This window comes from Mesoplodon densirostris, chromosome X (genome assembly GCF_025265405.1).
Source record: "Mesoplodon densirostris isolate mMesDen1 chromosome X, mMesDen1 primary haplotype, whole genome shotgun sequence".
NCBI classification, from domain to species: Eukaryota; Metazoa; Chordata; class Mammalia; order Artiodactyla; family Ziphiidae; genus Mesoplodon; species Mesoplodon densirostris.
Genome location: NC_082681.1, coordinates 2687403 through 2699484, shown reverse-complemented (window position 1 = coordinate 2699484; position 12082 = coordinate 2687403). Strand labels below are relative to the sequence as shown.

Sequence of the window (12082 nt, the reverse complement as noted above, 5' to 3'; positions counted from 1 at the left end):
GTGAGGCTCAGAGAGGTGGCTAAGTGGCCTGCTCCAAGGCTTCTCGTCCGCCCCCCCAGGTCTGTGGCCAGCAGTGCCACGGGCAAGTTTGTTCTGGTGGCTGTGCCCCCGAGTCTGATCCCGAAGGCAGTGAGTGATCCAGGGCCCCAGGGCGGCCCGCCTCTGACCCACGCAGAGGGCAGATGAGTTCCAGAGTCACTTGCAAAGAAAGTGGCATTTGACATGTGCTTTTCTCTTTTTTTTTTTGGCTGCCCCATGCGGCTTGTGGGATCTCAGTTCCCTGACCAGGGATTGAACCCACGCCCTGACAGTGAAAGCCTGGAATCCTAACCACTAGGCCACCAGGGAACTCCCGGACACATGCTTTTAAGTGAAGCTGACGTGGTTAATATCTTGGAGACACTGGGGGCACGTCATTTGCGTAGTTGACTTCGAAAGCGCTTGGTGAAGTGAAGGGAGTGTTTGGAAGCTGTCGGGGTGGTGGAGGCCGCGGGGTGGTGGAGGCCGCGGCCACCGGGTGCACCTGCCCCCTGCCACCTCTGCAGACGCCATCCGCCAGAGCAACCAGATGCTGCGGGAACGCTGCGAGGAGCTGCAGCGTTTCCAGGGCAGCCAGAGGGAAGAGAAGGCCTTCCTTATGCAGAAGTTCCAGGAGGCCCGGGACCTGGTGGAGAGGCTGAGCCTGGAGAAGCGGGAGCTGCACCGGCAGAGGGAGCAGGCCCTGCAGGAGGTGGAGCGCCTCAAGACATGCCAGCAGGTAGCGGGCCACCGCCGCACGCCCCGGACCCGCAGGGACTGCGCTCGGGGTCACGGGGTTGGGGGGGGGCTCCCGGAGTTGGGAAAAGCCACTGTCCTCGTGGTCATGGCGTTAGGCTTAGTCACCCAGGAGGGATGCAGGTTGAAATCAGCAAAGATAAAAGGAACAGAGGGCGGATCCAGGAGAGGCTGGGCCACGTGTGATGACACGCACGGGTACCACCACCAGGGAAGCTCCCCTGAGTGGTGCAGTCCGGGGACTTGAGTGGGGGTCGGTCCCGGAGGCCTGGGGCGCCCACGTGACTGACCTTAGTTACCGGGTCTCTGCACCCCGCAGGTCAAGCTGGTACATGTGGCCTGGGGCCCCACCCCAAATCACCCTGATGGTGTAGACTGCCTGGTGGGGGCCCTCGGGGAGGTGTGTTAGGTTCCTGGAGCTGCTGTAACAAAGTACCACAAACCAGGTAGTTTTAAGCCACAGAAACGTATTGTCTCCCAGTTCTGGAGGCCGGAAGTCCAAGATCAAGGTGAGGGCAGGGTTGGTTCCTTCTGAGGACCGTGAGGGCAGGATCTGGTCAAGGCCTCTCTCCCAGCCTCGGGTGCTGGCGGGCAGGACTTGGCGTTCCTTGCTTTGCAAACACACTGTCACGTGGCCTTCTCCCCGTGTGTCTGGGCATCTCTCCTCCTCTTATGAAGACACTGGTGTCAAAGCGCAGCTCAGCCGGCCATTAGGTAAAGGGGTAAAAACGGGTTTTGTTTGGTAACTACCGACAGCAGGGGAAGGCGCTGAGCACCCTTCTGATGGGCACAGAGGTGCTGGCGATTTGAAGGGAGAGTGAGGTGGGGGCAGCGAGCAGGGGCTCAAGTGAAAACCCACGCGGGGTGGGTCAGTGTCAGTGCGGTGAGGTCAGCGGCGTCCACCCCGGGAGTCAGCTCTGGAAGTTAGCATTCCATCCCAGGCAGACACGGGCAGACCGAGGCCCTGTCCTTTCTGAGGATTCCGTTTCCGAGGAATGGCTCTCAGGTCCCCGAGGAAGACTCCTGGGGGACAGAGGAAGGATTCACATGTTGGGAGCCCTCTTAGGAAAGGCTCTGAGGATGCTGGGGGGATGGGTCAGGTGTGGGCTGGAGCAAACAGTACACTCGTTTGCCAGCCCTATTTTCTCAGACAGGAACTCAAAAGGGGGCTGGGTGGCCCAGGGTCGTGACCTTAGGCTGCAAGAAGCCACTCTAGAGTTTGCTCGAGTGTCCGAGTCTTTTGTAGTTCTCAGCAGTCACTGGATCAGGGGCCCACCCTCCTCCAGTACGATCTCATCTTAAGTTGGTCACATCTGGAGAGACCCTGTCTCTAAATCAGGTCCCATTTACAGGTACTGGGGGTTAGGCCGTGGCCATGTCACTTTGGGGCCAGCGGTAAAGCCACTACAATCCTGAACTGGTGTACTCGGCACAGAAATGAAAAGGAGAAGGCTGCTGTTCTCAGGATGCCTTCAGAGCGTCCGCCTGCCCCGTGCTCACATGATGGGATGCTGGCTTCATGGTAGCGATCAGAGCCACTGCCAAAGCCTTATTTCTAGCTGACAAGTCTGACGGTAGCGGGTATTGGAGGGGCCATGGCTTCCTGTTGCTGGTGGCAGCATCAGTTGGTGCCACTGCTTTGAAAAACTATTTGGCATTTTCTCTTCAAGTTGAAAATTTAGGTCACCCCCAACTCATCAGTTGCACCCCAGGTATACGTAGGAGAAACTCTTGCACATGGACAACAGGTGATGGGGATAAGACGGTGACCCCAGCAAAAACCTGGGCATAGCTGAGTGCCCGTCCCTGGAGAAAGTGGTAGAGCCACAGGCTGGAGTTTTTTCCAACAGCTTTTCCAGGATAAAACTCAACATACCATGAAATTCACCCCTTGAAAGTGTAGAATTCAGTAGTTTTTAGTGTAGTCATAGAGTTGTCCAGCCGTCACCTCCATCTGCTCCCAAAGCATTGTCACCATCCCAAGGAGAAACCCCGTCCCCACGAGCAGGCACTCCCCAGTCCCATCTTCCCCACCCGGGCACGTGCCCATCTTCCTGTCTGTGTTTGCCTGTTCTGGGCGTCTCCTGTGAGTAGAATCCACCGTGTGGCTCTCATGTCTGGCTGCTTTCACTCAGCATCACGTTTTTTTACAAAATAAAATTTATTTATTTATTTATTTATTTGGTTGCACCAGGTCGTAGTTGTGGCAGGTGGGCTCCTTAGTCATGGCATGCAAATTCTTTTTTTTTAAACATCTTTATTGAAGTATAATTGCTTTACAGTGGTGTGTTAGTTTCTGCTTTATAACAAAATGAATCAGTTATACATGCACATACGTCCCCATATCTCTTCCCTCTTGCATCTCCCTCCCTCCCACCCTCCCTATTGACATGCGAATTCTTACTTGCAACATGCCTGTGGGATCTAGTTCCCTGACCAGGGATTGAACCTGGGCCCCCTGCATTGGGACTTCAGAGTCCTAACCACTGCGCCACCAGGGAAGTCCCAGCATCATATTTTTGAGGTTCATCCACGCTGCAGTCTGTCCAAGTACCTCATTTCACTTTATGGCTGGATGATATTCCAGTGTATGGAGAGACTACGTTTTGTTTATCCAGTCGTCATTTGATGGACATTTGGGTCGTTTCCACTCTGGCTGTTAGGAGTAATGCTGCTGTGAACATTCCTGTGTGGACATGGGTTTTCATTTCTTTCAGGTAGATACCTAGGAGTTCCCCCATTATTTTGAACCAAATTCCAGACACCGCATAATTTCGTCTGTAAATATTTCAGTGTGCATCTCTAAGAAACATAAGAGCAATACCACCGTCACACCTAAAGTAGTTACCATTACCTGCTTAGTGTCATCAAATAGATTCTAAGATACATTTTGACAGGATTTCCTGATGGATCCGACGTGAGCTGTGAGAGGCAGAGAAGACTCCAGGGTTTTGTGCCGGTAACTGGAGGATGGACTAGATGGGGAAGGCCTCACTGGGGTGCCATCTAGTCAGCACTGGAATACATGTGGGTATCTGGGGGAAGACTGTTGTAGAGGTGGGGAAAGCATGTGCAAAGTTCCTGAGGCAGGAGCATGCCTGTGATGTTCAGGGAAGACCGAAGAGGCGAACATGGCTGGGGCAGAGTGGATAGGGGCTGAGGAGGGCAGAGTCATGGTGGGGCTAATCATGTGGGATCAGTAAGCCAGTGAAGGGTTTGGGCTTTGATCCTGAGTGTGACAGGAACTGTGGGAGGGTGCTGTGCTAGTGTGAGACATTATCTGGATTCCTGTCTAGTGTAGGGGGTGTTATGGGTTGAATTATGTTCCCCCCAAAGAAATGCCCATATCCTAACCCCTGGGACCTCAGAATGTGACCTTATTTAGAAATGGGTTGTTTGCAGATGTAATCAAGTTAAGATGAGGTCACACTGGCTTAGGATGGGCCTAAATCCAATGACTGGTATCTCTAAAAGAAGAGAAACAGACACCCAGGGAAGATGGTCACGTGACAATGGAGGCTGCTACAGCCAAGGGCTCTCAGGAGGAACCAGCCCCGCCGACACCTTACTCTTGGACTCCCGGCCACCAGAAGGCAATCCGTTTCTGTTGTCTTAAGCCCCCTGCTTTGTGGTCCTTTTGGGGAAAGCTTACTGCAGCCTCCGGGCCCCAATGTGGAGAAGCTGGGCAGGCAGTTGGGTAGCTAAGCTGCGGTGCCGGAGGGAAGTCTTTCCTGGAGGGAGGAATCTGGAAGCCCTCAGCCCGTGGAGGGTACTGAAAGCCTTGAGACGGAGCAGGTCATCATCGTGAGCAGGTCATCATCGCGCGCGTGTAGCTGGAGAAGGATGGTGGGCGGGGCCGTGTGTGTGGCCGGGAGCACAGGGGTGCTGGTTCCTACCGAGGGGTTACTGTGGAGGGGCCAGGTATGCAGAGGACCGGGGCTGCACCCTGGGCCTGAGCAGCCTGAGGTCTCAGGGGACCGGCATCTGGACAGTTTGATGACGGAGGCACACAGACTCCTGCTGGGCTCAGCCCTCGTGGCCTGGTTGTCAGCCTTGTGAGACTCGAGGCACCTCTGTGCTTCCATGTCCCTGGGTCTCCCGTTGCCCCATCTGCAGGGATGAGGAGGGGCTTGGAGTGGGGGCTCATGGGACTCGATCCCTTTCCACCGCTTCAGTTGCCTCGCTGGGGGTGAGAAGCTTCCAGAGGTGAGAGGTGAGATGAGTAGGGGTGCTGAGGGCTCGAGGGGAGCCCTCGGGGGACCCGTCTCAGTGCTTTCAGCTGCCCTGGGGCTTGGGGCTGCCAGGGGTGAGCAGCTGGTAAGGAAGCATCGCCAACAGGAAGTGGCTTTTTTTTCATGCAGCAGATGGCCGAGGACAAGGCCTCAGTGAAAGCCCAGGTGACATCCTTGCTGGGGGAGCTGCAGGAGAGCCAGAGTCGCTTGGAGGCTGCCACCAAGGAGCGGCAGGCTTTGGAGGGCAGGTGAGTAGGGAGGGAAAACCAGCCTGGAGGCCGTTGTCACGGTGCCCGAGAAGAATGAGGCCATTCAGGGGCTTCCAGAGAGTTCCTCTGTGACAGGATGGATGGGAGCACACGGGCGTGGGGCAGGTGTGTGGTGGGGCTGTGGACTGGGTGTCCAGGACCTGAGTCCCAGCGGGATTTATGGCCTCTCCGACCTTTTGCTGGAGTTTGGATTATTTCCTGAGGTGGCATTTGCCGGGCAGCGGGGAAGAGCACCCCCGTGATCTGCAGGAAAGCACTCCAGTGCCCTCCCGGCTGAGGTTGATGACAGGGAAAGGGCACACGCCAGCACCCGCAAGGACAGAAGACGCGGGTCGGGGGTGGAGAACCCCACACCTTCGGCTTCCTCTCTCCCTCCCCTGAGGGGCCAGCCGAGCACTCTCCCTTCTCCGGCAGTGACAGATGCCTCCCTGGAGACCCAGGGAGCCCACTCGAGACTCGGCACCCCGGGTTTCATTGAGGGCTGGTCGCTGCCCGGCACGTGCCAAACTTCCCAATTCCCAGAGGAAAGCACGTGCGCCCCCTAAACCACCCTGTGGTGCCAGAGTCCAGGCACAGGGACCACCCTTATCAGTAGGGAAAGTGTCTTGTCAGTGCAGGGCACTCGCACCAGCCCACTGCCCGGGCACCACCCCAGGGCCAGCCTTGCAAGCCGGCCCTTCCAAAGCTGGCAGCCTCAGGTCCGCCAGTCGCTCTCTCCTGCAGAGGGAGGTTCCTGTAAGTGGGGTCATTGGGTCAAAGGGCACGATGTTTCAGTGGTTCTCACGCCGCCGGGCCGCTGCCGTCCAGAAAGACAGGTCCAGGCGACAGAGGTGGCCCCAGCTCTCCCAGCGCGGCAGGTGATCCGGGTGCCCTGGACAGTGTTGGGGGTGCCTTTGTGAAGGAGGCTGGAGGAGCAGGCAGGGGTGACAGCGTGTGAGCGCGCTGCCCTCTAGAAAGAAGACGGCGAAAGGGAGGCCGCGGAAGGCTGAGCCTCCTGGCCCTGGGCTCTTCGCATTCTGCTGTTTCCCGTACACGCTTCTGTCCCTCCGAGTTTCAGAAAGGCACGTGTAATTTTCAGGGCACTTTTGGGTCTTCCCTGCCTATCTTTTTTTTTTTTTTTTTGCGGTACGCGGGCCTCTCACTGTTGTGGCCTCTCCCGTTGCGGAGCACAGGCTCTGTACACGCAGGCCCAGCGGCCATGGCCCACGGGCCCAGCCGCTCCACGGCATGTGGGATCCTCCCAGACCGGGGCACAAACCCGCATCCCCTGCATCGGCAGGCGGACCCCCAACCACTGCACCACCAGGGAAGCCCCCCGCCTATCTTTTTTCTATGCACATGAAAGAAGCAGACTTTGGTCACTTAATGACCCTGCAAGGGTGTTACTCCAGCTATTGTAGGCTCTTGGGCACCCTCCTTTCCTGTCCCCTGCCCCCGTCTCTGTGGCTGAGCATGTACATGCTGAGCTGGACGGCTCGGGGCAGGAAGCCTGCCTGCATCTCACATCATTCGGCGTGGCCATTTAAGTGGCCTCAGACTTAATGCACATGGCTGCCCTTTGAGCCCTGGCCTGTCACCTCGGGCCCCTGGCAGGTAGCACTTCCATCTGCTGATGACAGTGGCAGCCGTTAACTTTTGTTGGCTCACAGATGGGGACCTGCGTTCAGTAGATTTGGATAGGCGTGTGCACACGGTGAGACCAGAGACCATCCCCAGTAGCCTCCCCCACCGAGAAGCAGCCACTGTCGCCCCGCAGGCAGCTGTGTGGACGTAGGGATGTGGAGTCGGGAGATCGCGGGCTGGGGCGGATGTAGCTAAGGAGAGCTGAGCTGTCACTGCGCCACGGGACAGAGCACTGGGGATTCTCTGCTGCCGTCTCCTGGGTGGGCAGGTGCGAGGCTCTTCATGCAGGTGTGGACCCCGGGGCCCAGACGGGCCTGAGCCTCCTCACCACTTCTGGAGCAGTGACTGGTCGGCAAAGAGCCTCTGAGCACTGACCCTGCCTCCCCTCCACCTCCCCCCGCCCTGCCCCATTTCTCACCTTCTCCCTGTCCGGCTTCCAGAAAGGCTGTCTTTGCTGGCTGTCTCCACCTGCTTTCCTCCCAGCCCATCCACTGAGATGGCTCTGGCCAGGGCCCCCAGCACCCACGTGTCAGAACCCAATGGGCAGTTCCCTGGGGCTCCTCTCCCCTGGACCACCTCCTTCACCTTCCAAAGGTCTTCTCTGGGGGCCACCATCAGCCCGAACCTGCCCCCATTCGGCTGCCCTGCAGTTGTCCCTGCTTCCAGTGATAGTGCGTCCACTGTGACGCCTGGAGGACCCCTTTGGTCCCACTGCTCTGTGACTTGTCCGCCCCCCCTTGGTCCCACTGGGCCGTGACTTGTCCCTGCCTCTGCACAGCGTGGCGGGAATGCTGGGAGCACAGGAGGGTCCTGCTATGGGCCCTCTGTGACCTCCCATGCCTTCACCAGGGTCCGGGCCGCCAGTGAGCAGGCCCGGCAGCTGGAGAACGAGCGCGAGGCACTGCAGCAGCAGCACAGCGTGCAGGTGGACCAGCTGCGCCTGCAGAACCAGAGTATGGATGCTGCCCTGCGCATGGAGCGCCAGGCTGCCTCGGAGGAGAAGTGAGTGGCCCGCTGCCTCCTGGGAGCCCTTCCAGGGGCCGGCCGGTGGGGGAGGGCCCAATGCTGTCCCTTACCATTGTCACACCCCAACAATCCGGCTTTCAGAGGGTGACAGTATTCGCTCTCCAGTCCACACGTTAACAGTGTCCCATCTGGGATCCTACCTTCTTGTTGGCGTGTCTTTTGAGTCTTCTTTAATCTAGAACAGTCCTCCTGCTTTTCTCTGTTTTTCTTGAACTTGACTTTTTTGAACAGTACAGGACAGCTCTGTTTTATTATAAACATTTCTTTGTGTACATTTTGAAATGCCAGATTGATGGAAAATGATATGAAATAGGGAGCAAAGCTTGCCTCAGAGCTGACGGCCTTCGAGGCACACAGGCACCCTGAAAGCCACATTCTGATCTGTGGCCGTGACGACAAGGAAGAGGGTGGAGTTGGAAGCAGTAAGACCTGTGGCTGGGTCAGGACAAGGTGGTTTCTCCAGCCTAAGCTCCTTTTCCTTAGGAGGAAGCTGGCCCAGCTGCAGGTGGCCTATCACCAGCTCTTCCAAGAGTATGACAGCCACATCAAGAGCAGCATGGTGAGCGGTGAGCGGAACCGAGTGAATATGGTGGCGGCGTCTCCTGGGCTGTCAGCCTGGGGCTGACTCCCCTCAATTCAGGGATATTGGAACTCAAGGCCCTACCTTAACAGACTCACAGAGTTGGCTTTGGAGAGGGATACTCGATTCGGCCTAGAGCTTTGTCAGGACTGTGGGGTGATGGCTCAGGACAGGCAGTGGGGAGGCGGGGACGCTTGGGCTGTGTTGTTTGCAGCCCATGTTGGATTGGGCAGCGCCTCCAGATGCTCCGCCTGTGGGCAGGCCCACGCTTGTCTCTGCAGCTGGTCCCTCCCTCCAGGCGTCCCCAGATTTCCTTGGGAATGTTTCCATACCAGTGTTGAAGGTGGCTGATACCCCTTTTCTAGTTTGTCCTCGTCAGACTTATACTGAGTGCAGTTTCTAGTGATCACAGTTTAGGAAGGATGTAGTCAAACCTGAACAGACCTGGAAGGGACTTATAAGGGTAAAGCCTGAAAGTGGGTCACATGAGGAAGAGTTAGTTATGAAGGCGTGTCCCCTTGATCTCCAGAGGGAAGGCTTAGTGGTGTGTGCGTCTGTGTGTGGGTGTGTGTGTGGGGGCAGGGCATCCGTGAGGGACCAGCAGACCCTCGACCAGGTGGCAGAGTGGAAGGACCGATGGGCCTCGGCTTAGCGGGCACGTGGTGGAGCATTAGTGCATGAGACTGGCTCAGTGTGGAGCATGTGGCCTCAGGAGGGAGTGTGGCCCCCGTCCTTTGAGGGGTTGGAGGACTGTCCAGCTGGGAAGGGAATGTCGGCCTGGGGGGCAGTTGTGCCAGGTGACCTCGAGGTCCCCTCCAGCCTCTGCCTTTCCTGGGCCCTGCACAGCACGGGCTGGCTGGGCCCGATCTCTTGTTCCTCTTGGTTCTGCTTTCCTGGAGCAGCAGCCGGCCTGGGGGCAGCCTGGCTCCAAGGCTGAGCCAGATCGGGCTCTGTCAGTTCCCTGTCGCCCACATCTAGGGACTGCAGCTGGAAGATCTCAAGCAGCAGCTCAAGCAGGCTGAGGAGGCCCTGGTGGCCAAACAGGAACTGATCGACAAACTGAAGGAAGAGGCCGAGCAGCACAAGACAGTGATGGAGACGGTTCCGGTGCTGAAAGCCCAGGTGAGGGCTCTCCTCTGTGGCCTGTGTGTGGGTGAGCGGACCGGGCCACTGGCGCTGGGACCTGGCATGTCTCCAGCGTCAGTTTGCAGTGGCTTCTCAGAAGCTCTTTGAGTCTCTCGCACTGCTCCTTGAACTCTCAGTGCCTTTGGGGTGACTGTCTTCGTGCCGTGGGCTCTGGGAGAGTAGGAGTGGGCTGTGCCTTCCCCCAGCCCCCCGTGGCTGGCATGGAGTGTCCAACGCGTGGCTGATGGAGAGTGGGTACTGCCCCTGTCTTGGCTTTGCCAGGCGGATATCTACAAGGCGGATTTCCAGGCTGAGAGGCAGGCCCGGGAGAAGCTGGCTGAGAAAAAGGAGTTCCTGCAGGAGCAGCTGGAGCAGCTGCAGAGGGAGTACAGCAGGCTGAAGACCAGCTGTCAGGAGTCGGCCAGGTGGGCCTTGGAGCGCGGGACCCACAGGGAGTGGCACCGGGTACTGGGCCTGTCAAGTTAGGGGGAGCTGGCCTCCCTCTCCCCGCCTCGCGCCTCATCCTTCCATCAGCTTTGTACGTGCTGGAGATTGACTCATACGTATTGATTGGACAGTTTCTTTTCTCAAAGGATCGAAGACATGAGGAAGCGGCATGTAGAGGTCTCCCAGCTCCCCTTAGCCCCTGCCCCAGGTGAGGGAGCTGCAGGGGGAGGGCTGGGGAGGGCAGGGTGCTGGGAGGAGGTGCTGAGGATCCTGGAGCCCAGCGAGGGAGCTCCAGGGAGCTCGCACTGGCCCCTGGCCCCTCCTCCCCAGCGGTACCGCCCCTGGGAGCGGGGCTAAAGGGGAGGCGCTAGCGGTGGGGACCCAGGTCACTGGCACCAAGGTATCTCAGCACTTTGTGCCTTGGCCCTTCCCTGCAGTTTGTGCAAGGGGACACACAAGAAGCCCACCCCCACCCGTGTCTCTTCTCTTTCTCCAGCTCATCACTCCTTTCACCTGGCCCTGCCCAGCCAGAGGAGAAGCCCCCCTGAGGAGCCACCCAACTTCTGCTGCCCCAAATGCCAGTATCAGGCTCCTGACATGGACACCCTGCAGATACACGTCATGGAGTGCATCCAGTAGGACTGCCTACCGACACCCAGCCCAGGACAGTGCAATCTGTTGCTTTCCTCTCCTGTCTGCCTGGTCCTGAATTAGGGGCTGGGTGACAGAGGGTGGGCCCCTTCTCTGAGCCCTGAGAGCTAGCCGCAGGGCCTTACGCTTCTGCGCCCCCATCCGCTGGTTCACCTCTTTTAGGGCACACAGAGCCCCAGATAGGCCCAATGCTCTGCTTTTTTTGTTCGTTCTGTCTGCTTGAACTGCTTGTCTCCGGGGTTCGCTCTTCTTCCACCTGTGCTGGGGAAGTCAAGAGCCAAGGCCAGGGCTCCCAGACAATTGCTTCTCAGGCTGAGACGGGCAGGACCCTTCGTCCCGGCCGCCTGGCCCAGTGCGGCGCTGCTCTCATGGACTGTGTGCTGTTCCACTGGCGGCTGCACCACTGTGGATCGAACTTGTCTGCTGCTAGTGGACGTTTGGGTTGTTACTGGTCTTTTTACTGTCATAAACAACACCACGGTGAAAATCCTTGTGCATCCATCATATGTACCTTATGTACCCGCAGAAGCGGCACCACTGAGCAGGGGGTAGACAGTACCGGCGCTCCCCTACCCTGGGCATGCTTTCCCGCTCCCCACTCACTCCCTGTAGCCCTGCCGCAGATGACGGGTGTCCAACCCGTGGGCTTGTGCCATCCACCAGGCGAGCCGTTCTCTGTTAAGAGAGAGCTTGAGCATCTCTTCAGAGCTTGAAGGGTCCTTTTCAGTTCTGGTGTAGACAGCTTGTTTGTATTTTTTGCCCATTTTTCTATTGGGCTGTTAGTCTTTTGTTCCTTGACTTACAGGAGCTCTTTGGTCATTAGGGGGATCAGCTCTTGTGTGATAGAAATTTTCGGTTATCTTTTCCTCCTGACTTGGTACCGGTGTGTTTGGACTGGAGCTGGTCATCTTTGTAGTCACATTTATCCACTGTTCCTTCACGGCTTTGGGTTTGGAGTTATTGTGACCACCTCTTGGTCTGGCGAGGGGCGCGTCCCACACGTACACTTTCCCTGTCCCTGCCCTGATGCTGCAGTGCGCTCTTGCCCTCCCCAAGTGCGTTGCCACCCAGCGTGAGCAGTGGCGGCTGTATGTCGTCACATTCCAAAAGTTTGTGATGCCGTTCCCCACACCAGCCACAAATGCCCCGGCCTGGCCAGCAGAAGCCACTCAGCAATCTTTGGCAGATTACCAGCACCAGAGGACTCTTCCTTGTTGTTTTGCAAGATTCTGGATATTTCCGAGGATGTCAAAGCTGTGGGCATTACCCCTGCAACTGTGGTTTACTCCTCAGTGCCCAGCCTCTTCCTGCACTCTGTGGGCTGCCCTGGTTGGGAATGGGATGTCACAGATCCG

General features: G+C 57.7%; 1 protein-coding gene across 9 annotated transcripts in view; it reads left to right on the top strand.

The window, feature by feature from the left end:
- The window catches only part of IKBKG (inhibitor of nuclear factor kappa B kinase regulatory subunit gamma), a 23403-nt gene extending 11321 nt beyond the window's left edge, over positions 1 to 12082 (top strand). For 3 of the 9 annotated variants that reach the window (XM_060088033.1, XM_060088041.1, XM_060088034.1), the window contains 8 exons: positions 546 to 757; positions 5136 to 5254; positions 7748 to 7900; positions 8408 to 8483; positions 9483 to 9626; positions 9912 to 10054; positions 10208 to 10284; positions 10573 to 12082. In XM_060088033.1, coding sequence (XP_059944016.1) covers positions 546 to 757; positions 5136 to 5254; positions 7748 to 7900; positions 8408 to 8483; positions 9483 to 9626; positions 9912 to 10054; positions 10208 to 10284; positions 10573 to 10715 — 1067 coding nt within the window. In that variant the 3' untranslated portion in view covers positions 10716 to 12082. The remainder of the gene's footprint in view (positions 1 to 545; positions 758 to 5135; positions 5255 to 7747; positions 7901 to 8407; positions 8484 to 9482; positions 9627 to 9911; positions 10055 to 10207; positions 10285 to 10572) is intronic. The other 6 variants (XM_060088039.1, XM_060088042.1, XM_060088036.1 and 3 more) reach the window with 5 other exon arrangements.